This window comes from Cheilinus undulatus, linkage group 7 (assembly GCF_018320785.1).
Source record: "Cheilinus undulatus linkage group 7, ASM1832078v1, whole genome shotgun sequence".
NCBI lineage: Eukaryota > Metazoa > Chordata > Actinopteri > Labriformes > Labridae > Cheilinus > Cheilinus undulatus.
In genome coordinates this window covers 35,858,693-35,882,977 of record NC_054871.1, presented here as the reverse complement: position 1 = coordinate 35,882,977, position 24,285 = coordinate 35,858,693, and the positions used below count along the sequence as shown (strand labels likewise).

The window sequence follows — 24,285 nt, the reverse complement described above, 5'->3', positions numbered from 1 at the left end:
GGGCCCCTGAAGGTTTGCAAAATTATTGTCAACTGTAAAGGTAAGATGTGATAACCATATTTTATTTTTAACCTGAATAACAACCACTCTTATCAAAGCAAAAAGAATTTTATTAATGTATGCTGAAGTAAAAAACAGCCTTTTTAAAAATATAAACTTTTCTTGAAACAAATTACCCTTTAATTGTTGATGTTAACAATTTGGATGGGCTCATTCAAATAAACCACTAAGAAAGTAATGTCAGACTTCAGAGCTAATCCTGATGTGCAAAAAAATCAGGATTAGCTGGCAAAAAATGGCTTTTACGGGCAAAAAAGTGGCAAAAATAGAGAAAGAATTGGGAAAAAATGGGTTAAAAGTAGTTTTAAAAGGCAAAATGTGGCAATACTGGGAAATAAGTAGCTTAAATAAGGTTAGAAGGGACAAAGACATCAAAACGGGTTAAAAGTGGCAAAAATGGCCTACAAGTGGCAAAAACTGGGTTAAAAGTAGCAACAAGAGGTCACTAAAATGGGAAAAAAAATGGAGGTAGCATTCATAAATGGGTTAAGGGTGGTAAAAAAAAAATAATAATAATGGAGTGTCCCCAATAGGTTAAAAGTAGTATTAATAGAGAAAATGGATCAATAATTGGTTAGAAGGCACAGCACTCTATTTTAACCAAGGTTAAACTGGTGTTTAACTTGGCCCTGTGGACTGTTGTGTAATAGAGCTGCTTGTATAGGTAGATTGAAGATTTTAATATAAACTTAACCACAGAAAAGTAACTTGTATCCTAAAAAGGATATATGTTAACATGAAAAAGATGGGGGTGATTTCTGATTTGTCCATGAAGCTGATGGAGTTTTTCAAACTAAAATGGCACAATAAGGTGCATTAATGGACTTATTTTACATCACTGGCTATAGAGATGCTGCAGTAGCTTTATTATGTTTGTTAAAAGCAAAAAAACAATATGGGATTAAAAAAATGAGTGCACTTATTGTGCATCATAGTTCATTGTAAATAATGGGATTAATGTTGACAGCCCTTTTTTTACATGTTCTGTTGAGCACTCAGGCACTAAAACATCCTCCATATTCTTAGATAAGTCTAACCTGCCAGAACAGACCCAAATAAGGTATGTTGTTTTCAAGGGTGGGAAATAGCACTTACCACAAGCCAAAAATGTGGGTATTTTTTAGCAGTTTCAGGCAAATTTGCTCAAGTTTCCAGCCACTGAGGCAGGTTAATAAAAGTAGCCTTACCTAAGAGTGATTTTGTTGGAGTAACCAGCATAAATCAAATCCTTTTTTTTTGCTGGTTCATACTGACTTTGAGCAAAGCCTAGTGGACCGACACACTCACTGATCAAAAACCCTGCCTCCTCCTCCCGGTCTCTGAGCTGTCAAATGTTTACAGGTAGCTGTGTAGTTCGATGGTTGACTCAGCATCATGAGAGTCGTTCTTTCACTGCAACTATCTGCTAAAGGTGTCTCTGAACCAACGTTTTGCTTGTCACAAGTCCAAAAAGATAAACAAAGCCTGAATTTTGGCTTGAGACAGCAGAAAATGTGCAAGGAAGCACAGCAAATGTTTGCATAGTAGAGTACAGGACAGATTGGTCATTAAAAAAAACAACAGTTTGGATAATTTATGCAACAACTCCCTTATTAAACAGCCTATAACTTGAATAGTCTAAGCCTTGATTGTTATACTATATCTCATTAAATAATGCAGCTTGATAGAATAGAGCGGTGAGTAAAAATGCAAGTGGCAGGTAGATGAAAAAGTTAAATTCTTAACATATTAGAAGAAAGCCGTTGCATGCATCACACATCAAAACATGTTTCAGGTTTGGTGGAAGGAAATAAATGGAATTTAAAAGTGCAGTACTTTTATTCATGTTTAATGAATTTATCCTGTTCAAGTATTCTTCAAAAATACAGAAAATACATATTTATAAAACACTGTGACACTGGACTTATTGGTGCAAGTACAGGTCTAGCAACTACTCCAGTGAGCTGTTAGATTTAGAAAATGCAGAATAAATGCACCCATAGGGAAATGTAGAGATGGACTTTCAGCCTCTCCATTTCCAACTCTTAATGTGACAACATATATACAGTTATACTGGAGGAAATCCAATAACATCATGGCAACATGAAATCAACACATCACAAACTGTAAATAATGCCATTTCTGATCTCCTGTATGACTCTTATTGAGAAAATAGGGCAATGCAGTTCAGCGTTCCCTTTCTCTGCTCAACTTAATCTGCTGTAGCTCATGCAGAGACAGAGGTTTCCATTTTCCATGTAATTTGGCCCCTTCCAAACATGTCTGACTGAGACTTTAATACAAAACCAAGACCAGCTATTGGACAAATCTGCCCTCAATAATTAAGTAAGACACTCATTTTATGCACAACTACATTACAGAGGAAAGTTTGCCCCCTAACTTATGAGAGAAAGATTAGGCATGTAGCACTCAATACTGAGCAGTCTCCATCTGCTGTGAGCTGCCTGTACCAGTGTGTGATACTTTGTTTCGCAGGAGCATCTGATCCGTCTTGAACACAGCAGAGTTCAGAGTCAGACAGCAGGAATTAATGAGTGACATTGGGTTTCTTGGTGTGAACAGCTGGACCTTCCTGTTTTTAGGCAGTGGCGAGTGTAGGAGCAGTGCTGGTAACAGGAAGAGAGGCTGTGTCAGAAGGAGTGACCTCCATCGGACAGTCTCCACTGGTGGAGGAACTCTCCCTGGTAGAAGCTATAGAGAAAAATTAACAAGGCGTCACATTATGGAAACATGTTTGCATCATAACATTTAATACTCTGATAACATTTCCAGTACCTTTGGAGATTTTCTGATGCAGAGTTCAAATCCAGTGGATTAAAAAATTAACATTAAGCAATTGTACTGAAGCACAAGACCTGTCTCTCAGTACTAAAGCACTGAAAAGTTGTACCATCATTTTATTGATTTTTTAAATTTTTTTATATTACTGGTGTTCATCATTGCCAAGCTGATTAGGTTAGCTCCGACTGACAACTTATTGTCAGCTGGCAGAGCACTGATATGTGCTATGCCATGTTAAAGATGACTGAGCTCTGCTTTACTTGCAAAAAACAAACAAACAAACAAACAGGAGTTACCAGTAAGCCATGGTGAAAGCTCTGCATATTATAGTGCTTCAGCTAGTAGCCTGGTTGTTTACTAGTGAAACCAGTGGATTATTTTCCAGGCTAGTATAGCTAAGTCTACTGGTGTATTAACCTTGCAAAGCAGATGGATACACCCATTTCCTTGTTTCTCACTGGCAAATCCATCATGCAAAGCTCCTGTCTGAACCGTTTGGGCCCGGTTAGAAAGTGACAGGTCCAATCAGTGACGACAGATAATACTCTCAGGCGCGGCGGAGTCGTGATGTATGCAAGCAGCAACAAGAGGCCGGTGCAATTATGGGAGAAGAGATTAGCGTGGATGCTGCTAAAGCGCCAGTTTTATCAGAACTTGACAACATTTCTTCGTTAAAAGAAGAACAAAGAACAGCAGTGAGTTGTTTTCTTTTCAAAAACGACAGAAGTCGTGCACTGACACGTCTTTAGTTGCCATGGTTCGTGTTATTCCTCAGTAGTTGGGCACGCGCACCTAGATAGCGGCTACGTCACGTGTTTTATTGTTCTGATTGGCCCGTAAAGATGTGACAGACAGAATGTTCAAATCACAGTTTTTTCCAAATCCTCTGCCCTTTCCCCAACGCTTAGTATTGAAGGTTTTCCAGATGCATGTGTGAAACAAATCCATCTGGCGTGTCAGGTTACTGGTGTATAGACTGGTGTAGTAGACTTACCTATACTGGCCAGTGAAAGAACTCTAAAAAGGTTATGAATCTTTGGTCTGAAATTTCATCTGTCATCACACTGAAGATGATTAAACTAGCCATCACTGTAGGCACTAGCCTACGCACAATAATACTGGACATAAGGATAAACAATTTAAATTTCCATTTGTGCATAAAATATGAGGTATGGCTATTAAATTATAAGACTAATGGCTATTAAATATGGCTATTAAATAATGAGACTGAACTTAAGAGGATAAAACCCCGTGATTCAGTCACACCAAGTGTTGTATATCAAAAGTTGGGTATTCATGCACCAATGCTGCAAGTTTCCAATAAGTCACGTTTTTAAGTTGACTGCTGGCTACTGATTTGAAGTGCACAAGTTTTTGCTAAAGTGTGGGAAAATTATTTACTTGAAAGTTGAGCTACACATTAACTTGAAAGTTCTGCTGAAATTGAACAAAACAGCTGAATCTGAATCTTTTTTTGCATGAAAAGTTAAACATGAAAAACATGTGTGCCAAAGTTGTCCCAAAAAGAACAAGGCAAGATAATTTGTGGAGGCATTTTTGGAACAAAAGAAAACCTTTTTTTTTTTTAAAGGGGTGTTTACATGAGGGGTGTGTATTGGCAAGAATCTGGCGATACGATAGTATACAGGGGTGCTGATATCGATATACTGCGATACTATGAGCAAAGCAATATTTTTGTAATTTAATAAAATAAATATAAATTTGTATGTATATGTGGGTGTCTATATTTATTTATTGAAAGTCCAGTGTGAAGTTTCCACAGTCAGTGATGATTTGGGCTGCCATGGCATCTGCTGGTGTTGGTCCACTGTGTTTTCTGAAGTCCACAGTCAACGTAGCCATCTACCAGGACATTTTAGAGCACTTCATGCTTCCTTCTGCTGACAAGCTTTATGGAGATGTTTTTCCAGCAGGACTTGGCACCTGCCCACACTGCCAAAGGTACCAAATGCTGGTTCAATGACCATGGTGTTACTGTGCTTGATTGGCCAGCAAACTGGCCTGACATGAACCTCATAGAGAATCTATGGGGTATTGTCAAGAGGAAGATGAGAGACACCAGACCCAACAATGAAGATGACCTGAAGGCCGCTATCAAAGCAACCTGGGCTTCCGTTAGACCTGAGCAGTGCCACAGGCTGATCGCCTCCATGCCACGCTGCATTAATGCAGTAATTCATGCAAAAGGAGGCCCAACCGTATATTGAACGCACCGAAATGAACATACTTTTCAGAAGCCTGACATTTCTGTTTAAAACATCCTTTTTATATTAATCTTATGCAATATTCTAATTTTTTGAGACACTGAATTTTGGGTTTTCTTATTCGTAAGCCATAATAATCAACATTTCAAGAAATAAAGGCTTGAAATATTTCACTCTATGTGTAACAAGTCTATGTAATATATGGGTTTCACTTTCAGAAAAGAGTGAAAAAAAAAAAAAGAACTTTTTCATGATATTCTATTTTTTTTGAGATGCACCTGTACTTGTTCACGGTACATCAGCTCGTATGTCTTAACGTAATGACAAGGTGCTTGTGGAGGAAGACCGATCCTCATGTCCAGCTTTAAGGACTGATAGACTGTGTTGTGAGGAGGGCGTGACGCGACAGGCCAGTGTTTTTATTATTGTATTACGGAAGCCATCATTCTTAGCGACACTACGATGTAAAAAGTATTGACTGGGTAATTATGATGAGTAAAAATCAGCGAGAGCTTCAGCAGGCTTCTCTCATGTTAGCTGTTAGCCGCTAAGCTATCGCTATGATGCCAAGCACTCAGGTCTGTCGTGTTGTCCAAGTATTTCACTCTGGCGTGGCATATCTTACAAACGACTTGACTCCTGTAGAGCTCTATACCGCCTTTAATGTTTTGGAAGCCAAAATAAGTCCACATATCTGCCATGAATGCAGCAGAAGCTGCACTACTGTGTAGGCTTGAGCAACCAGCTTGCTCAGACCAGAAGTCTTGCGTAATCTCATTGTCTAAGCAGAGGAGAAGAGGGAAGAGTCAACTGCTTGCTTCCAGCTGGTGGTGGCTGCCGCCTACTAGCAGTCAGGGGGTGAAATTACACCACAAACTACCGCACCAACAAAGTACATTATTAATTTAAAATATCTATACTGCATTTTTAAGTATCGATACAGTATTGCACCGTGAAATATTGCGATATATTAGTGTACTGACATTTTCTAACACCCCTAGATTACATGCAATGAAACTTGGCTCTTCCAATACGATTCTGAGACAAAACAGCAGTCAATTCACTGGAAAACACCATTGTAACCAAGGATGAAGAAAACACGACAAAGCAAGTCCAAATTTAAGACCATGTCGATTGTTTTCTTTGAGATTAAGGTTATCATTTTGGAGGACTGGGTTTCAGAGGGGTCTACGGTGAGTCAACACTACTGCGCACACTGTGCTCTCTGTAAAGCAGTTTCTGACCCAAAAACAAATCAGTGCTTAATCAACCTCCCTATTCACCTGATCTAACATGGTGACTTTCTTTTTTCTAAAAGAAACTGAGTCTGTGCCAGAAGTTCAGAAAAGATTGACAGGTTCTGAGACAACTTTTTGAAGACCTACTGCACTGCTTTAATCAGTGGAAGACCTGAATGCAGCGGTATATTGAAGGAGAAAGACACTGAAAAATGTCTCCGTTCTTAATTAGTTACTCATTTTTAATAGCCATAACTCATACGAGGCCACACAAGGTTGATTGTTGGATGCAAGCTAGGCTAGTTAGCTTCAGACTTGAGCTACAAACCTGACAAGAACATCTATTTGGTTCCAAATGTGATCCCTGTAAAATGGTTCATTGAATAACCCTTACAAGATTGGACAGAGAGCATTTGGAGAGGTTTGTCTAGCTTTTTAAAGCCCAGTTATAAACCATTTGTTCCTCAGTTTTAAACACACACATCCACTGGAATTTGGTCAACAAATCTGTCTACTTTTACATGCAAGTCTCCACTAAAAATTTAAAGTGTTTTTACTCTTCCATGACAATTTGCAGTGATAAACAGCTACCAAAGTTTAAATGTTAAGGTATGACTCCAAAAAGCCCAATAACATAGAGTACTTCAGAAATATAACTGTTATTAATTCAAACTATCAAATCTAACTTAGATATCAGAAACGAGAACTTAATTTCAGATTACTCACCACCCTGTGTGGAAACAATGACACAGTCTTCTTCATCGTCATCCTCAGTGTCTGCTTGAAAACCATCTGCCTCCATTGCTTCCGTCTGGGGGAAAAAACATCGATGTAATTTGCTGCATCAATATGTTAAATCATATTTTCACAGAGTGATTACAAGAAAGGGTAAAGATGAGGCACATAAAGAAGTATTATATTATATTACAGCATGCATGCTAGTCTTAACTTCTAATTGTGTTTCTCTACCTGCTCTGTGTCAGTACATCTCTTCATGAACTTCGTGATCGACATGCTGCCCGTGCTTTTCCTTTTATTTGATGATGAAGGGGTGGTGGACGAGTTCTGAGGTGTAGTGGGGGAGTTTCCCAAGGACCCTGTGGCTGCCTGGGATTCTTCACGAGACTCTTCTCGGGCTCCTGGGGTGAGGTAGTTCCACTGGCAGGGCACAGGCAGAGCCTCCTGGCCAAAACGGGACAGGACCTCTGTGTGCACGTACCAGCAGCAGCGTCTGTATGTGGAGCGCTTCTCATAAACTGCATTGTTCTTGATAAGGCGTCTCAATTGTATTCTGATAAAAAAGAAGAAGAAATATTCAAAAAGATGTTTTCAAAATAAAATGCACAGTGGCTGGAGAAAGCAGAAAAAAACTACATCCGTTTTCTGTCTTTGTAGCTGTTTTGAGTCTATTTTTATGTCAGTGTTTTTAAACCTGGTGGGGATGTTTTCTGCTGGGCTCGGAGGGCTGGACAGTACAGGAGGTGAAGAGGAGGTGGAGGAAGAGGTCTGTTGGCGACAAAACTCCTGAAACTCATTAATGATCACTTTGCCGCTGTTGAGATTGCCATGCAGAAGAGGCAGCAGCTGACCGAGCACTGTAGGAAGAAAGAGCATCATTATTTAAAGGCATCAAGAGTTCATAAATCAGCAACATGTGAAAGAAATCTGACTGTAAATAAACAAAGTCCCTTCCACATAATAATTTAAAACGGCTGTGGCTCAACAATTTAAACAAGAAAACTTCTATTTGATTTAGTCATTATGCTGATATATGAACACAAAGATTTTTAATCAGGTTATGCAGGTGAGTCATGTGGAGCACACTCACATTGTTGTTCCTTTTCGCTCTTCTGTGTTAGCTCCTCTGGGCTGGGGCTGCTTTCAGACTTGGGTAAAGGCTCAACAAGACACACAGCGTAAGGCTGAAAGAGCTGCAGCCCAGGTCCTTCTCCGTCCCAGACGCAGCCCTTCACCACCGGCTCAAGCACCTTCCACTTCTTCTTGCTGGACATCAGCTCATCCCACTCCCTTGCTTTCAGTTTCTGCCGTAGTTTCTGTTTCTCCAGGTCACCACCATCCTGGAAAATTGCATTTGTGAAAAGTGATGCATAAGAGGGCAGAACACCGTTTTGAACATAAGAAATAGTGTTGTTGTAAGGAGAAGCAAATATACCTCTTCTTCCTCTAGCGCCCCCTCATCTTCAGAAAGGTAGCCATGAGGAACAAAGAAGCCATCATCATCATCGTCATCACCCCCTTCCTCCTCATCTTCCTGTAATAATCAGAAAGTCTTTATGAATAAAATATGAGCATTTCATTAATTCTAATTTTCCAGCTAGATGGACATAACATCCTCAGAGTTCATAGAGCTAAGGCCTTCTTTAATCTTGCTTTCACTAACTTTACAGACAAGCCAAAAAATATTTTTAAACATTAATCTTATATTTTTAATGTATTTACTCAATCTAAAACAAAATTTCACATGGGAAAGCTTGAAAATCATGAATATCAACACAAGTCTTTTTAAGCTGTTGTTCAAGATACTGATTCATAGAAACTACAGTGATGATGCAAGGTTTTTGCTGCAGTCAATCCCTGGGACCCATGGGTGCTGATTTCAGTGGAACCCTTGGAAATTGAAAGAATACCAATAAATCCTTGTTGATATTTGTCTCACTGCAGAAAGCAAAATTTGGGATTTAAGCCTGGATTACTGAAAAAAACCCAAATATGTCACATTTGATCTCAAGTTCCACACAACATTAACATTAAACAGTAACTGATACGTTTTTAAATTAAAATGAGTCAGGAAATTTGAGCACTGAAAGCTTTATTTCTAATTACAGTTTACTTCTATGCTCCATTTTCTTTAAATTGTCTTTATTTTCCTTTAGGTGAACTTATTTCATTTGCATCATGAACATCTGTTACTTACTGCATGAAGATAAAATGTACGCAGTGATGAGATGACACTTATAAAAGCTGTAGTCTTACATTACAGAATGTGATCCATGTTGTGAAAAGACATTCCCTTTTTTGTGGGAGTTGACCCACTGTAAAAACATGACCTTTTGACAGCATTTCCAGAGCTGGTTACTCAGTTACTATTAGGGCTGGTCCATAATGGCAAATGTAAGAATTACGACTAAAGTTTTTTTTTATACATTGGTAATGATTAATGAATGGTTATCCCACCCCTGATTTGGTTTGTGCTGTAATATTTACATCATTTTAAAACAAATGGCTGAAATTAGTGGTGTGAGGTATATGGGGTAGACGGTATAAATGATATAAATTTGTCCTGTGGTAGAGATTTGGACTCTACCAACCAATCGCAACAACACTCGTTGATGATGTCATCATATCTGCCTCAGTGTGAAAATGGCTCCAAGCACAGAGACCACGGAGCAGGAGGAGGAGGAGCCGGTTAAAAAAAAAAAACAGTGCTACGTCAGTGAATTGGACTTGGCTCTGATTTTCAAAGTTGGATAGTGAGCAGAAAAATGTCATTTGCAAGTCGTGTCGAGTGACAGTGCCTGCAAGCAGAGGTAACACAAGCATGTTGTTCTTCCATCTAAAAACAAAACATGTCCTTGAGTATGAGGAGAGCCAGAGGATGCGCTCCACTCAAACACCCAGTCAGTCTCCGAACACAGGAGGGAAGAAAAAAGTTTGCCCTATTACCCAACCGCAGACCTCTATTGCGCAAGCTTTTTCAAAGAGTACTCCCTATGATAAAAAGAGTAAGCATTGGACTGACATTACAAAACCCATTACGATACACTTGTGCAAAGACATGGTCCCTTTCCAAACAGTGGAACGCAGCGGGTTTCAAGACATGATCAAAACCCATGATCCACGATTCGTAGTGCTGAGCCGCGAGACAGAAATGCCCAAACTGCATGGCCAGCTCTGAGAGAAAGTTGAAAAAGACTTCTGTGAATCAAAGTATTTCGCAATACTACGGACTTGTGGTCCATGAGTCACACCATGGAGCGTTATATCAGCCTCATGATCCATTTCTTAACTGATGAGTGGGAACTGGCCAGCCGGTGCTTATAGACTTCATATTTCCCTGATGACCATACGGTTGAAGCGATAGCAGAAGGATTAAAGGATGCGCTGGAGTCATGGGGTCTCAGGGAAGAGTCTCAAGTGTGCATAACCACTGACAACGGCGCAAATGTGGTGAAGGCAGTGACTCTGAATGACTGGAAAAGGCTGCAGTGCTTCAGTCACAGGCTCCATCTCACCATTGGTAGGTTAAAACTTTTCTTTATAGGAGTGTAACATGATAAGCTATTTTAATGTACTTACTCCACTAGGTTGGTATACAGAGATGGCATAAGTGCAACTTGGCATAGCCAACCAGCAAAGCTGTTATTATTGTATGCTGTGTATGATGCTGATTGTGTTATTTACTGGATGTATTATTTATTTTGTGTGTCCATGCCCCACTAAGATAGCTCATCAGCCTCCTAGGGTATCCTGTTTCACATAACTTAATTACAGAACTATTTTTTGTACTTGCATTTAGTAATGTGCAAATAGATTAATAAATTGAATTAAATGTAGCCTGATAATATGGACACTGATAAAGATCATTTTAAATTTCACGTCTACATGGTGCAAAATAATTTTGATTCATTTATTTAATCTGTTATCAGATTACTGAATAGTATTTTTATGTTTTGTTGGTAGAGATGTCTGATGCTCTGGGGATGAAACTAAAGTAATAACAACTTTTAACTTTGTTAACAGAGAGACGTGTGAAAGATCCTCATGTGGAGCGCGCAATTGGCCTGTGTAGAAGGATTGTGAGTGCCTTTTCAAATACATGGAAAAGGAAGAGAGAATCGGCCACTGCCCAGGCTGAGCTACACCTGCCCCCTCACCGGCTCATCACTGAAACAGCTACAAGGTGGGGGTCACACCAACAGATGATAGAGCGGGTTCTTGAACAGGAGAAGGCCATATCACAGGTCCTGAGAGCAGATAAAAAGACCAGACATCTGGTACCTCTTTGGTAGGACACTGATGTTTGGGAATCTGTAAGCAAGACCCTCAGTCCCCTAATGGAGTTCACAGATGGACTGTCTGGCGAAGAATATGTCAGTGTGTCATACCTCAAACCTCTGCTTCATCTGCTAAACAATACAGTTCTTCCTCATTCTGAAGATGCCACAGACCTGACAAAACACATGAAGACGGCTATCCTCCAGTATCTTACTGAGAAGTACTCTGACCCTGCTACCAATGACCTGCTGGATATGGCCTCCTTTGTCAATCCACGGTTCAAAGACACATATATAGCTGATGACAGAAGGAGTACATCAAGACCAGCGCAGCAGCGGAAATTAAGGCACTGCTTGAGATGCAAGCTTTATCTGCCACAGAGTCACCCCCACAAACAAGCACGGCAGCTGCTGGTGAGGTTGAGGAGAGAGAATCTAAGAAGGTGAAACGGAGTCTGGGCAGTTTTTTCAAAAAAGCATCCACTCAGCCTGGCCCAGCTGCTCTCTCTGACAGAGATGCCATTGAAGCGGAGATAAAAAGTTACCTGCAGTCACTGGAGGTTGATGGAGAAGCTAACCCACTAGAGTGGTGGAGGCTGCATCAGGCTACTTTCCCAAGGGTGGCAAGCCTTGCAAAGAAATATCTTTGCATCGCTGCCACCAGTGCCCCATCAGAGAGGGCATCTAGCATTGGTGGCAACATTGTTGCATGCCACTGGTCTACATTAAAGCCAGAGACTGTGAACAAGCTTGTGTTCCTGGCTAACAATTTATAAAAGAGGATGGGTAGCAGGTGAACTGGAGTAAACACCAAAGTTTAGTGTTTGTGTTTGCAGCTTGATTTTAATTTGAAAAATGCAGTGTTTTTTCTTAACTGAAAGCTAAGTGTAATTTAAGCATTTCTTTCTGAAAAATATCTGCAACTTGAGAGATTTGGTGTTGAGTAACACTTTTGCACTATAGAACAAAAGCCCGTTGTACTAGAAGTAGTGTTATTTAGAATACCTATTTTATTTTTGGGTTCTTTAAGATGTAGAAATATTAGTGTTTGGTAACTTTTGCACTATTTTGTATTACAGAAAACAAGCTGTTGTACTTAAAGAGCTGTTTACAATGTATAGTTTATTATTGTGTTCTTGAAGTGAGAAATTATTGTTGGCAAAATTTTCACTGTTTTTGACATTTGCATTATAGAAAGCCTCTTTTACTAGAAGTACTGTTTACAATATCCATTTTATTTTTGAGTTCTTGAAGAAGTGAGCAATTGTACTTGACAACATTTTCACCATTTTGCAATATTGAAAACAGACTTGTACTGTTTTTATTGAAAATGTCAGCAATGTTTTTAGTGCTCATTTGCACTATTTTGCACCATAGAATGCTGAGTTTTAAGATCTGCACAATAAATCTTCTCAAAATTAAATTGTATCTGTTTTTTGTTGTTTTTTATTTATTTATTATCAATTAAGCTTTGCTAAGGGCCTATAAACCATTCAGAAACACTTCCATTATAACTTTTACTCTTATGTGATATATACTGTTACCGTGAAGGGATTCAATTTATACCGCAGTATGAATTTTAGGTCATATTGCCCAGCCCTCCCAGAAATGTTTATTTTTCTAAGTTTAATGCATCAGTCTTGAGTACTTGTGAAACAATATCATGTGGCTAAATCTACACTGAGCAAAAATATAAATGCAACACTTTGTTTTTGCTCCCATTTTTTCATGAGCTGAACTCAAGGGTCTAAAGCTTTTTCTATGTACACAAAATTCCTATTTCTCTCAAATATTGTTCACAAATTTGTCCAAATCTGTGTTAGTGACCACTTCCCCTTGCCAAGATAATCCATCCACCTCACAGGTGTGGCATATCAAGATGCTGATTAGACAGCATGTTTATTCTACAGGTGTGCCTTAGGCTGGCCACAATAAAAGGACACTCTTAAATGTGCAGTTTTATCACACAGCACAATGCCACAGATGCCACAAGTTTTGAGGGAGCGTGCAATTGGCATGCTAACCGCAAGAATGTCCACCAGAGCTGTTGCCCGTGAATTGAATGTTAATTTCTTTACCATAAACCGTCTGCAAAGGTGTTTCAGAGAATTTGGCTATACATCCAACCGGCCTCACAGCCGCAGACCACGTGTAACCACACCAGCCCAGGACCTCCACATCTAGCATCCTAGCCCCCAAGATCATTTGAGACCAGCCACCTGGACCACAACGAACACAAGTTCATTTTATTGGTGGCATTTTGAATGCACAGGGATACTGTGATGAGATCCTGAGGCCCACTGTTGTGCCATTCATCCATGACCATCATCTCATGTTGCAGCATGATAATGTATGACCCCATGTTGCAAGGATCTGTACACAATTCCTGAAAGCTGAAAACATCTCCGTTCTTGCATGGCCAGCATACGCACTGAACATGTTACCCATTGAGCATGTTTGGGATGCTCTGGACCGGTGTATACGACAGCATGTTCCAGTTCCTGCCAATATCCAACAACTTTGCACAGCCATAGAAGAGGAGTGGACCAACAATTCATAGGCCACAATCAACAACCTGATCAACTCTATGCGAAGGAGATGTGTTGCACTGCGTGAGGCAAATGCTGGTCACACCAGATACTGCCTGGTCTGAGTGGTGATACTGAGTGGTGTGTTTTTAAGGGGATGGTGCATTAGTAGAGAGAGGATAACAAAGGGGGAAAAAATAACCTTGGCTCTGAATGTCAGTTTTGATTATCTTTCAGTTAATCTCCCAGCATGTCACTATATGTTTCAATAACAATATTTTACTTTGATTTGTATGAGGTTGTTATTATGTAATCCTTTTAAATGCTTTGTCATGTCAAAGCTGGTCTACAAAAGCCATGCATACAGGGGAGGGAGAGAGAAAGATGCAGACGGAATGCACCAAAATGAGACATTAACCATAAGCTTTATAATTCTCAGGTCAGTCAGTGAAGTTTATGAAATCCTCTGCAGTTTGCAGACAAAAACTTACTACTGCCTTAAATGTAAGAGTCCTGCAGGCTTCATTTGCACCTGTAAATTAAATGTGACCATCCTTTCTTGCAGTCTACTTACTCTCCGGAGAAAACTTTTCTTTAATTAAAACACTGCATCTCTACCACATCAGTATAATAAAATTATTGCAGTGAGAAAAATTCTCAGAATAAAGTGTTCTTCCAGAAAAAGATTTGCCAGACTTAGAGAAGAGCTCGAGACAGTACAAAATGTAACCTGTGTCAACATGAGTTTGTTTTTAACAATGTATTGCCCTGTATGAACTACCAGCTCTTAGACACATGCTCCTTTTTGTATGGGAGTGGTGAGGCGTGCCCCTTTGGAGACAGAGACAGTGGATTTACTGTCTTTTCAGAATTTAATGCGTAAAAGACGCAGGCAAGGTACCTTTCAACATCACTGAAATTAGGAGTATTTCCTTTTAAAGCCTTTAAGAATTGCCATTGTTTGGGCATGTTTAGTTTAGCTTGCAAGGATTCCCAATAGCTGCCAAAACAGTTGCTCTTTTGACAAACAAAATGTTGCTTCAGAATTAGAAGTCAAATATCCTTTTAAAGCGGGCCATTGAATCCTACCCATTTTTTTAAATAGCCACGTTAACCTGTAAGTTTAAAACTTCTACCCAGCATTGAAACTCACGCCTTCACTATGTGACAGGGACTCTCCTGGTTCCTCTTCCTCCCATTCTTCATCACTGTCCACCTCATAGTCCAACAGATCCTGTAATGAAAATTCAGCCTTTACTCTTGCAGTAACAAATATAGTTACGTAAAGTGAAAACACTGAAGCAAGCTGAAGTTTGATGCCGTTGCAGTGTCTTTTACCTTATCTTGTCTGAGTGGACAGCGAGGTGAAATGTGTGAACTCTTCTTACTCCAGGTGCCCCAGTAGGCTGGACGGTAGTTTTCATGGAACTGAAGCAGCTTCATGGGTCCGTAACGTTTACGGTCCGGTATACCATCAGGTTTAGGCCCTTCCACTGCAACACAATCTCTGAGGACAGTAAAGAAGAGAGACAATAAAGAGATTGGATATTTTATTGTAAGACTAAAGAGAAATAACACATTTACTGTGTGGTGGCCTCTTATTTTCGCAATGAGATCTTAACCAAATCACGCAGCAAAGCAGTCAGCCCAAAATGTATCTTATTCTTTTAAAGGTAACTTTATTTCATTAAAATAACAGCCTGCCTTGGCTCCTAGCACACAGCAGTGATGTTAATGCGGTTTGCAGGGTGTGATTTGCCAGGGAGGGGATAAGTTTTACCCTAATCCTAACCCAAAAACTGGATTTTACTTTGATTTTATCTGTTTATTATAAACAAGTATTATTCTGTGATATGGTGGTATGGTAAAGCCTTTTAAGCACCACGCTGTAACCAAGACACGAGGGCACAATCAGATGACGTAGTACACAGTGGTGCATGCACAGGGGAAAGAGCTAGAAACGGACTCAAGCATGCCATACCACCAGGGGCAAAGATATTAAACAAAAAAAATTTTAAATCATTCATTTGAGCTGCCCTGTGTAAGTGCCCAGCGTTCAAGTGAAGTCCATCAAATCCTCAGCAGTTTAAAGTCTGTTTATACTGAGGCTCAGAGGAATATTAATTATTTCTGTATTTGATAGCTCATCATCTCTGCCACAGAACCAGTGTCATAAAAAAGGGATTCAGGGTGAATATGATTATCAAAACTGAGCAGGACGTTTCTTTGTTTGAGAACACTGTGGGTTGCCAGAATTAACATAAAATTAAAGCTTCTTACAGTAGCTTTTACTTTTGATATTAGTGCGATTTTCAAGTTTAAAATCTTAATTTTCCAAAAACCCGATTCATCAATTAAATCAATTTATTGCCCAGCCCAAGTTTATACACACAGTAACAGCTGTCTCGTGTCCAGGTCACATTGGGGTTTCTGCGTAGTGACACACAAAACCTGAAGTCTCTCTGCTTTATGGGGAATTATTTTTCTTTTGGTTAAAAATCAATGTCATCATCAATTTGGCCTCGTTTCATAATTACAAAAAATTCACCATATACTGTCCTCAGGAGAAAAACAAATGTTTTTGGAATTTAAACACTTTCCAGACAGAAAAGAGTTGGGGACGCTACGAGATCAAGGACAATTTTTAAGGACATCATGAGCTGATTTAGGCATCTACGGAGTATTTCGCAGGACTACTCTGCTCAACAAATGTCTGAACATCTAACCACATAAAAATGTCTCTCTGTGTTCACTTCTCTGTAACTGCACCTGTGGTTTTAATTTTGTTTTCTCTCCTGCTCAGGTGTTTTAGGTGTTAGCCGCTACTGATCTGGCCATTCACAATATAGCACTCGACTGATATAACAACAACAAACTTTTATTGTGAATAACTTGGCCAAAACAGTGTTTATAGTGATTTTACTTTGGCTTTCGCAGTGTTACCAGCTGGTTGACGAACTATTGAGTTTTTGGCTGCTTCTCTGACCTTGTCTAACACCACAACCTGCTTTTTGAATCATTATGGGCTTTAAACAAGCAATCCATTAGTTAAAATACACATCTGAACAGTTGTGTAATCCATTATAATATGAATCAGTCCACTGCAGATCATTGCTTGTGTCAAAGCCCCTAGTTGGAACACTTGCTGTATGTTGCAGTTATTACAAACTTCAGGCTACAAGAGGAGAGAGCACACATTTTACCCGTCTGCTGTGCTGCACATTAGTTACACTGAAACAAGCCGTTGATGTTTGGCTTGTTACCAGGCTGCTCTTCACGCTGGAGGGAAACGTGCTGATGACTGCACTAAGACTGAGCTGTGTCACATTTCACTCTGCTTTGCTACAACAGCATCAGTTACACTTGGTGATGATGCGGTTGCAAAAATCTATTCTGTAGCAGATATTTTACATGCAACGTTCTTGATACTGGTTTACCACTCACCACTATTGTATACTTGGATTAAAGGTACAGTGTGTAATATTTAGCCTATTAGCATTTAGCAGAACATGCTTGGTTAAAATGAAACATAACATTTATAAGTAGATTGATCTAAATTAGTGTTGACATCTGATAACACATTTTTTAAATGTATGTTTTAAATTAACTCAGAATAAGCCTTTTATTCATACATAGGGAGGGTCCCCTCCAAGGAAGCTGCCATCTTGGATTTTTGCATTTTGCCTGTTTCTATGGCACCATAGAAGGAACTAAATAACAGTTAAGCATGTATTGATTTTTAAACTTGACTGGTTCCCACAGTAATCACCAGAGAAATGAGCATCACACTCCAGAATTGACTGTTAGATGTTGATAGTCCCATTTTTACACACTGCACCTTTAAAATTTCAGTAAACAAAATAAGAAAAGTGCAATCCTTATTTTTGTAATAAACACTGAAGTCAGTGAAAATGAGGCATCTATACTGCATAAACTGAGATAATCTCTACAGCCAGTCTCACCTGAGTGTTTTAGTCCGTGGTGGTTTGGTGGGTCCAGACCAACGAGGTTTTTGCGTAATCCAGTCCTTTAGTCCATTTAAATTTTCATCAGGGTTCAATAAACACTGATCTAGTTCCTCCAGGACTGATTCATCACAGTGAACCCGGACCAATGGTGCCAGGTACACATTCTCCTTTATCTCAAATGGAGCAAATTTTCCACATGCTGCTGCAAGGGTCTGTAATGGAGAAACAACAAGTTTTAGTCATGCTATAAGTATGAAATAACTCAGTTGACAGTGAGCTGGTACAATATATGAGGGATATTTTCCAGTCCAAAACATAAAACCCTAATGTTGATCCTGCAGCAATGACTTAAAAATTCCAACTAGCTCTTATTGGGCCTTAGCTAGGGACACAGACATGACTCAATAATTGGGACAATTCAGGGTAATTTGGCTGTGTAAATTTGCAATTTAGCTGACTACAAATACTATTTTATTCCCCATCACCTCCTATTGTGTACCACTTCAACAGTGCCATAATGTCCTCATGTTTGAGCCAAAAACCTGATCAAATTGTCAAACAGGTCACTTCCTCTGCAATAAAAACCTCTTATCTGAATCTGCAATTAGGTATGATAAATGTCAGCATTAAATCTGCTACTGACATTCATTCATGCTGCATTACTTGCCAAAGGGTAAATATCTGTAAACAGGGCCTGATACAGGCCAATAGCCATGTAAAACTAATGCACTGCTGCATTCCTCAGAATGTTATGTATAGGTACAGTATACACAAAAAATCTAAAGTTCTCCCACTGGTCAGTAAAATATAAACAGTTCACATGTCATTAAAGAAGACAATAAAATACATTTACCCTGATAGAAAAAAAATGCATTCGAGTCCTTACTACAATGACAAAAACGTGATTTTTTTCCTGATATTTTTCTAATGGAAAAACTGCAGCCACTAACCTTTGGGGCCTGTTGGATTTTGGCCTTTTGAAGAAACCGTGTAATTTCTGCTTTCTCAGCTTTGAGGCGCTGTGAGGAGATGTGTTGGTTAACATACACCCAATAAAATTGTCCAATTTAAATATGGAACAGAAATTCTACAGCACAAAAAAATTACATTTTCTTCAAACCGACTTACATCTTTTTCTTCTTTCAACCGTTTTTCCTCTTCTTTCATTCTTTTCTCCTCCTCTTTCTTGCGTTTTTCTTCAAGCTTTGCCCTGAAAAGAGAACAGTTAAAAAAGAAAACAGTGGGCTAAGTCATCAAAAGCATATAAACACAGCTGACTTATTAATTTTAAGTCCAAGGGACTTCCATTACTCACTCTAGCTTTGATTTACGCTGCTCCTCTTTAGCTTTTAGCCTTTCGGCTTTTTCCTTCTCCTCTTTTTCTTTCTTCTCTCGTTTCTCTCGCTCATCTTTTTCTTTTTTCTCTCGTTTTTCCTTTTGTCGCTCCTCTTTCAACTTGCGAGCTTCTTCTTTCTTTTTCTCCTTTGCAGCCCTAGCCTCTTCTTTCTGGCGCTCTTTTTCCTGCCGCAGCCGAAGCCTCTCCTCTTGTTCTTGTAAACTCTACAAGTGTGATTGTTTGGTCAGTTTTTCTCATGTATCAATATACCAACTCCAAAATCGATGAGAAATTTGACAAGCAACACAGCAACTTGTGTTTGATACACATTTTAAATTGACAATAAGAAAATGATGCAGAGAATTCAGACGAGAGTGCATTAAAAATCCCACCTTCAATGAGCGTCTCTTTATCTTTTTCTCATCTGCTGGTATCTTAGGAGTGGTCTTTGGCTCCTATGTTGTTAGAGGAAAGAAATCAAGTGAGAATTCTAGAAATGTTTTTTAAACAGCTTCACAATCCTGGTTAGTGTTTTCTATTGCCCTATACTTTCAAACCAGGATTTTGTTTGCCTAATACCTTTCCCCTATTCACATTGCATCCAAACACTCAGACATTGTTTAACTTTCCTGATAGACAGGTGTCTGATTTTGTCAAAACAGCCATTGACAAGAGGGTGAATTTTATTCAACACTTAGCTGACATCACATCACAAGTGCATTTAAAAATAAGATAACTAACATCATTTATAACTAAAAATATCAGAACAATTCATCTCTAGAAGAAAACATGGTAAAATGTCACCAAACCTCTAAAATCTAATTGTTTTGCAAAACTTGCTCTAAACAGTGAACAACCATGATGAGCGTTTTAAAAGGAACTGTGTGATTGATAGTGTTTGCCTACATTACCTTAATGACAAGCATTTGGTAATACTGATTAATATTGCATGGTTTAACAGATAAGTTATCATAAGTTACTTATTGAGACTGAATAAAAACAAGCAACAGGAGATGAACATACTTTAGGTGTAGTCGTAGGTGTTGAGGTGGTTGTAGGGGTTTCGGTCTTTGACTTTTCTGGTGAGCTTTCAGACGAGGAGTCAACTGATGATGCAGACAGTGTGGACTTATTTCCTAAACTGGAAACATTTCCGGACTCATCCTGCTCCTCTGGCTCACTTTCAGAATCCTGTGTTGTGTCAAGCTGAGAGATTGATGTCTGATTTTCATCTTGTTCCTCCAAGTCCTCATCATTATCTTTGCTGGCTACTGTGCAGTCTAATGTGTGTACTTCAGGTGTCAGATCAACATTGCTGGGTTTCCCAGAAGAGGCAGTTTTGTCCTTGTTCTTGTGCTTGTCTTTTGTTGGGAGGCAGGAGGAGGCAGGAGCAGATGAAGGAAGGCGCCTGGTGGGAGATGAACTGTTTTCCGAGGTGAGGTCTATTACCATGTTTTCATTGGAGGGTGCAGGGCGCCTACGACTTAGGAAACCATCAAGTGGCCCGCGACCATTAACCAAGGGTGGTCCACTGTGTACTGGGAGAGGAGAGGACTCATTCTCCCTGTCTGACACTCCTGTACTGGGGCAGGCATGTGCACAAGGGCGTTTGTGCGGCTGGTCCTCTTTAGGTTCAGGATTCAGACGCTTGAATGGGAGACGAGCTGCAGCAGAAAACACAAAACAAAGTCTGTCGTCATACTAGATACGCGGTGGCTATTTACTGTCAAACAGACATTGTATCTACAGCAAAGCTGTTCATCAAAATGCAGTCTGCAAACTCAAATTCTGTAAAGTTTGAAACAATTTCACAGTGGTAATTGTTTATTCACGAGACAAACAAAAGACATTCTCATGACAAACACATGGACGAATTGATTTATGCACTCAGATCTTACTACCTCCGCCAAGGAGGTTATGTGATCGGCTGGGTTTGTTTGTTTGTTTGTTAGCAACATAACTCAAAAAGTTGTGGACAGATTTTGATGAAATCTTCAGGAAATGTCAGAAATGGCATAAGGAAGAACTAGTTAGATTTTGGGACTGATCAAGATCACCGCCTGGATCCAGGAATTTTTTAAAGGATTCTGTACTATTGGGATACGGGGCTAATATGGGGCTGATGTCTGCGCTCTCTGAGTGCTTTTCTAGTTCCTGTGAATGGTTCAACGGGAAAATAATTCAAAGAAAGAAATCTAGAGAAAAGTGCAACGATTATTTCTAATATATATGATTATAACTGCATGAACAGATTCCAATAGAATAACAATAATTCAGCTGGTATCCTGCATGTTAATAAATATCAAATAATGTCTTGTTCTTAGTGACTGTCAATTTATTTTCGAAGTATTCAGTGTTATTAATTTGCATCCACAAAACACACAATGAGGGGTAACCCTCATTTGTTTGTAGTGAGGCACAAAAGTGAAGCTAAAATAATTAAAATCAAGATTGTGCAACAAGGTAAAATCAAGAATCCAGGAAGGTAAAAGGTAAAATCAAGAATTTAAGAATCCAAAGGAGTCTTTTTGGCCAGAAGTCTGCAAGTTAGCCTCAGATATCATTAATGTAAATTTCACATCATGTCCAGCTAAAAAGAGACAATACAGAATACCTGTCGGTTTAGCATTTTTGACAGCCTGTAAGAATGATTTTGTCTGACTGGAAAATTCATATACCAAAATGTTTCTCAATAGAAGCATGGGTTCTTTAGTGTTTTAACCTTCTTGGTATGAACCGAACAGCAGTTTTGTTAGATGATACCAAGCTTAAGACTGAAACTATTTAAAATCAAGTATGGGAGTGCATCTCAACACCAGGAGTATTGATTTAAATCAGATCAATTATGATAAACTATTTCTTGCCTTGTTTGGACACCTGTGTCAGTCCTGTACGGGATAATTTGGAACTTTTGATGATGAAATGAATATTTAACAGGGTGGTGGAACATGCACTCTTTATTCCTCCTATATTTGACGTTGTTGTGAAATGTGTTAATGTAGGCTATTTTTAGTTTTATTTGTTTATTGTTGGTACTAGTAATGGTTTGGATTTATGTGTAACCCTGTCATGTATAAATGCTAAAGCATTAAAAAATCCAACATGTTTAAAATATTACAAGAATTTACCATTGAATACATACATGTTTCAAAAAATAATGAAAACAGTAGGAACAATTCAAATGTAAGCAAAAACTGTTCAAAACAGCAAGTGTTGGGTTTACCTTGAATAAGTTTCTTGTTGGCATTGTTACTTGACTTACAATCCATGCCTGAAAGAACAAAAACGAAAGAAACATTGAAATAAAAGGCACAGATCAATCATTGGCAACTTTTGGATCTAGGCATTTTGTAATAAATCAAACCAAAATTGCCCTAAAATAGTAAACACTGTCAATAAAGCTTGAGATGAAATTCGTATGGGTTACTTTATCTGTAAAAACAACGTCACAAGTACCGATCCGATCACACTTCCAATCTTTCACTGTCTTCAGTCGGCAACATTTGTATTGTATAGACTGGTTTACTACTGTATTAGCCTCTTGCCTGTGCTGCTAATGCACTGTGCCTCCTCAAACCTGAAAAAATAACACAATCCACCGAATTTACAACACAAAGACGGTAGTACTAACGACAAATGTGAGGAATTAGGCATTATATAAGTTGGTTACAGTATCATGACTACATTACAGTGTGACAACGAATGTAACATTTATGGTTGTGTTTGGGTTGCTCTCCCGCCAACCGGTGTATCTGAGGCTGCTGGAGGCCCAGCCGAGTCCCAGCACTTTGAAGTGCTGTCAGGCGAAACAAACATTCAAGACGACTGAACTGAACTATCGGAGAGTGGTGGAGCTTGTGAGTCCGTGACCAAATCCACAAGAAATGCGGATTAAGAAGAGAAAGAAAGAAGCCAAAAGAGTAACTTTAGATTCGATGAATAAAAAGGGTTTCCATTTGATATGCTAACGTTAACCAAGACACGGATGCTAGTACGCCTAGCTTGCCTGCTAGAGAAACTTAGCCAGTGTCTCTTTCCCTAATATAGTATAGCAACATTAGTAGAGGGCACCGTATAGCCAAGCTTGCTAATACTCACGATGTTAGGAGTGAAGTATTTTATAGATAAAAGGTTCACTGGTGGATAAGATGGTTGACTGAAGTGTAATTTACCCTGCACAGCGTTACTGTACCCCACTCACTTTTGCCCCACTTAAAGATACTAAATGAACATATGGTAACGTAACATCATTATGCCGGGCAGGCAAATTGGGTGTACAAAAGTTAGCTTCGGCGTGAAAACCGTTGGTTGCAGCTTTTCATGTTTTCCTGTTAATAATACTGGTAGCTGTCTTTGACGTTACCTGGACATGCTACCTAGGCTAGCGTTCACCTCACGATATCTAAGTCAGCAGTAAGCCAGAGGTCGACCTTTGTCAGTTTGACATTACTTGATGAATACTTGATTAAACTGATAAAAATCACAACTTTAAGAATATTTTATCAGTAGATGAATCATGAATGCACAGTTGTAGGCCTGCTAGCCATGCATCATTAGCATTCACGTTACCTCTTCTGCGTGGGGTTGTCGCTGCTAAGTGTCCGTCAACAGATGGGTTTTCCGCCGCCAACATCCCAACCACTAAGCCGGGGCTCCTCGCGTTTGCGACTTTCACCGGCAGAAACAATGGTAAAGATTGCGTAAACCGCAAAATGTGTTCCCGTCAACCAACCGAAAACAACAGTGCTATTGAAACGACATTTAATCTACATGAACCATTACGCCTTCTTTCTCCTCATCTCCTACAGACTGCCTTGGTTTACCCCGCTGACTGCCTCGCGCTCCTCAGTCGGAATTGGCGGGAGTATGACACTTTCATCAATAAACGGCGCTGATTGGGCAAAGCCGGCTACTGGTCACCAAAGGGGGCGTTTGTTTTAAGATACTGTGTTGCGCGCTTCCTCGTGCCTGGTTGGATATAAGGCCAAGGAAGATTTCACTGGACCTAGAGTAAAAAATATTGGCAGAAAATCTTTTATTCGTGTAAATCATGACAAATATCTAAGGTCAATTTATTGGGAATTACCTTTTCAGGATAAAGGTGTAACAATCAACCCACCCGACGGGGACACCC

The 24,285-nt window shown here is 39.4% G+C and overlaps 1 protein-coding gene across 1 annotated transcript; it reads right to left on the bottom strand.

Moving 5' to 3' along the window:
* Positions 1–1,877: 1,877 nt before the first annotated feature.
* Positions 1,878–23,992, bottom strand: chaf1a (chromatin assembly factor 1, subunit A (p150)). Its single transcript, XM_041790878.1, has 16 exons — positions 23,721–23,992; positions 22,375–22,422; positions 20,175–20,815; positions 19,544–19,606; positions 19,131–19,375; positions 18,944–19,025; positions 18,766–18,834; positions 17,810–18,027; positions 15,186–15,354; positions 15,001–15,081; positions 8,478–8,576; positions 8,133–8,382; positions 7,737–7,899; positions 7,274–7,595; positions 7,031–7,115; positions 1,878–2,751 (listed from the first exon to the last, which is right to left on the bottom strand). Exons 1-16 carry the CDS (start codon positions 23,782–23,784, stop codon positions 2,639–2,641), a joined length of 2,712 nt encoding a protein of 903 aa, XP_041646812.1. The 5' UTR covers positions 23,785–23,992; the 3' UTR covers positions 1,878–2,638.
* Between the last annotated feature and the right edge of the window lie 293 nt (positions 23,993–24,285).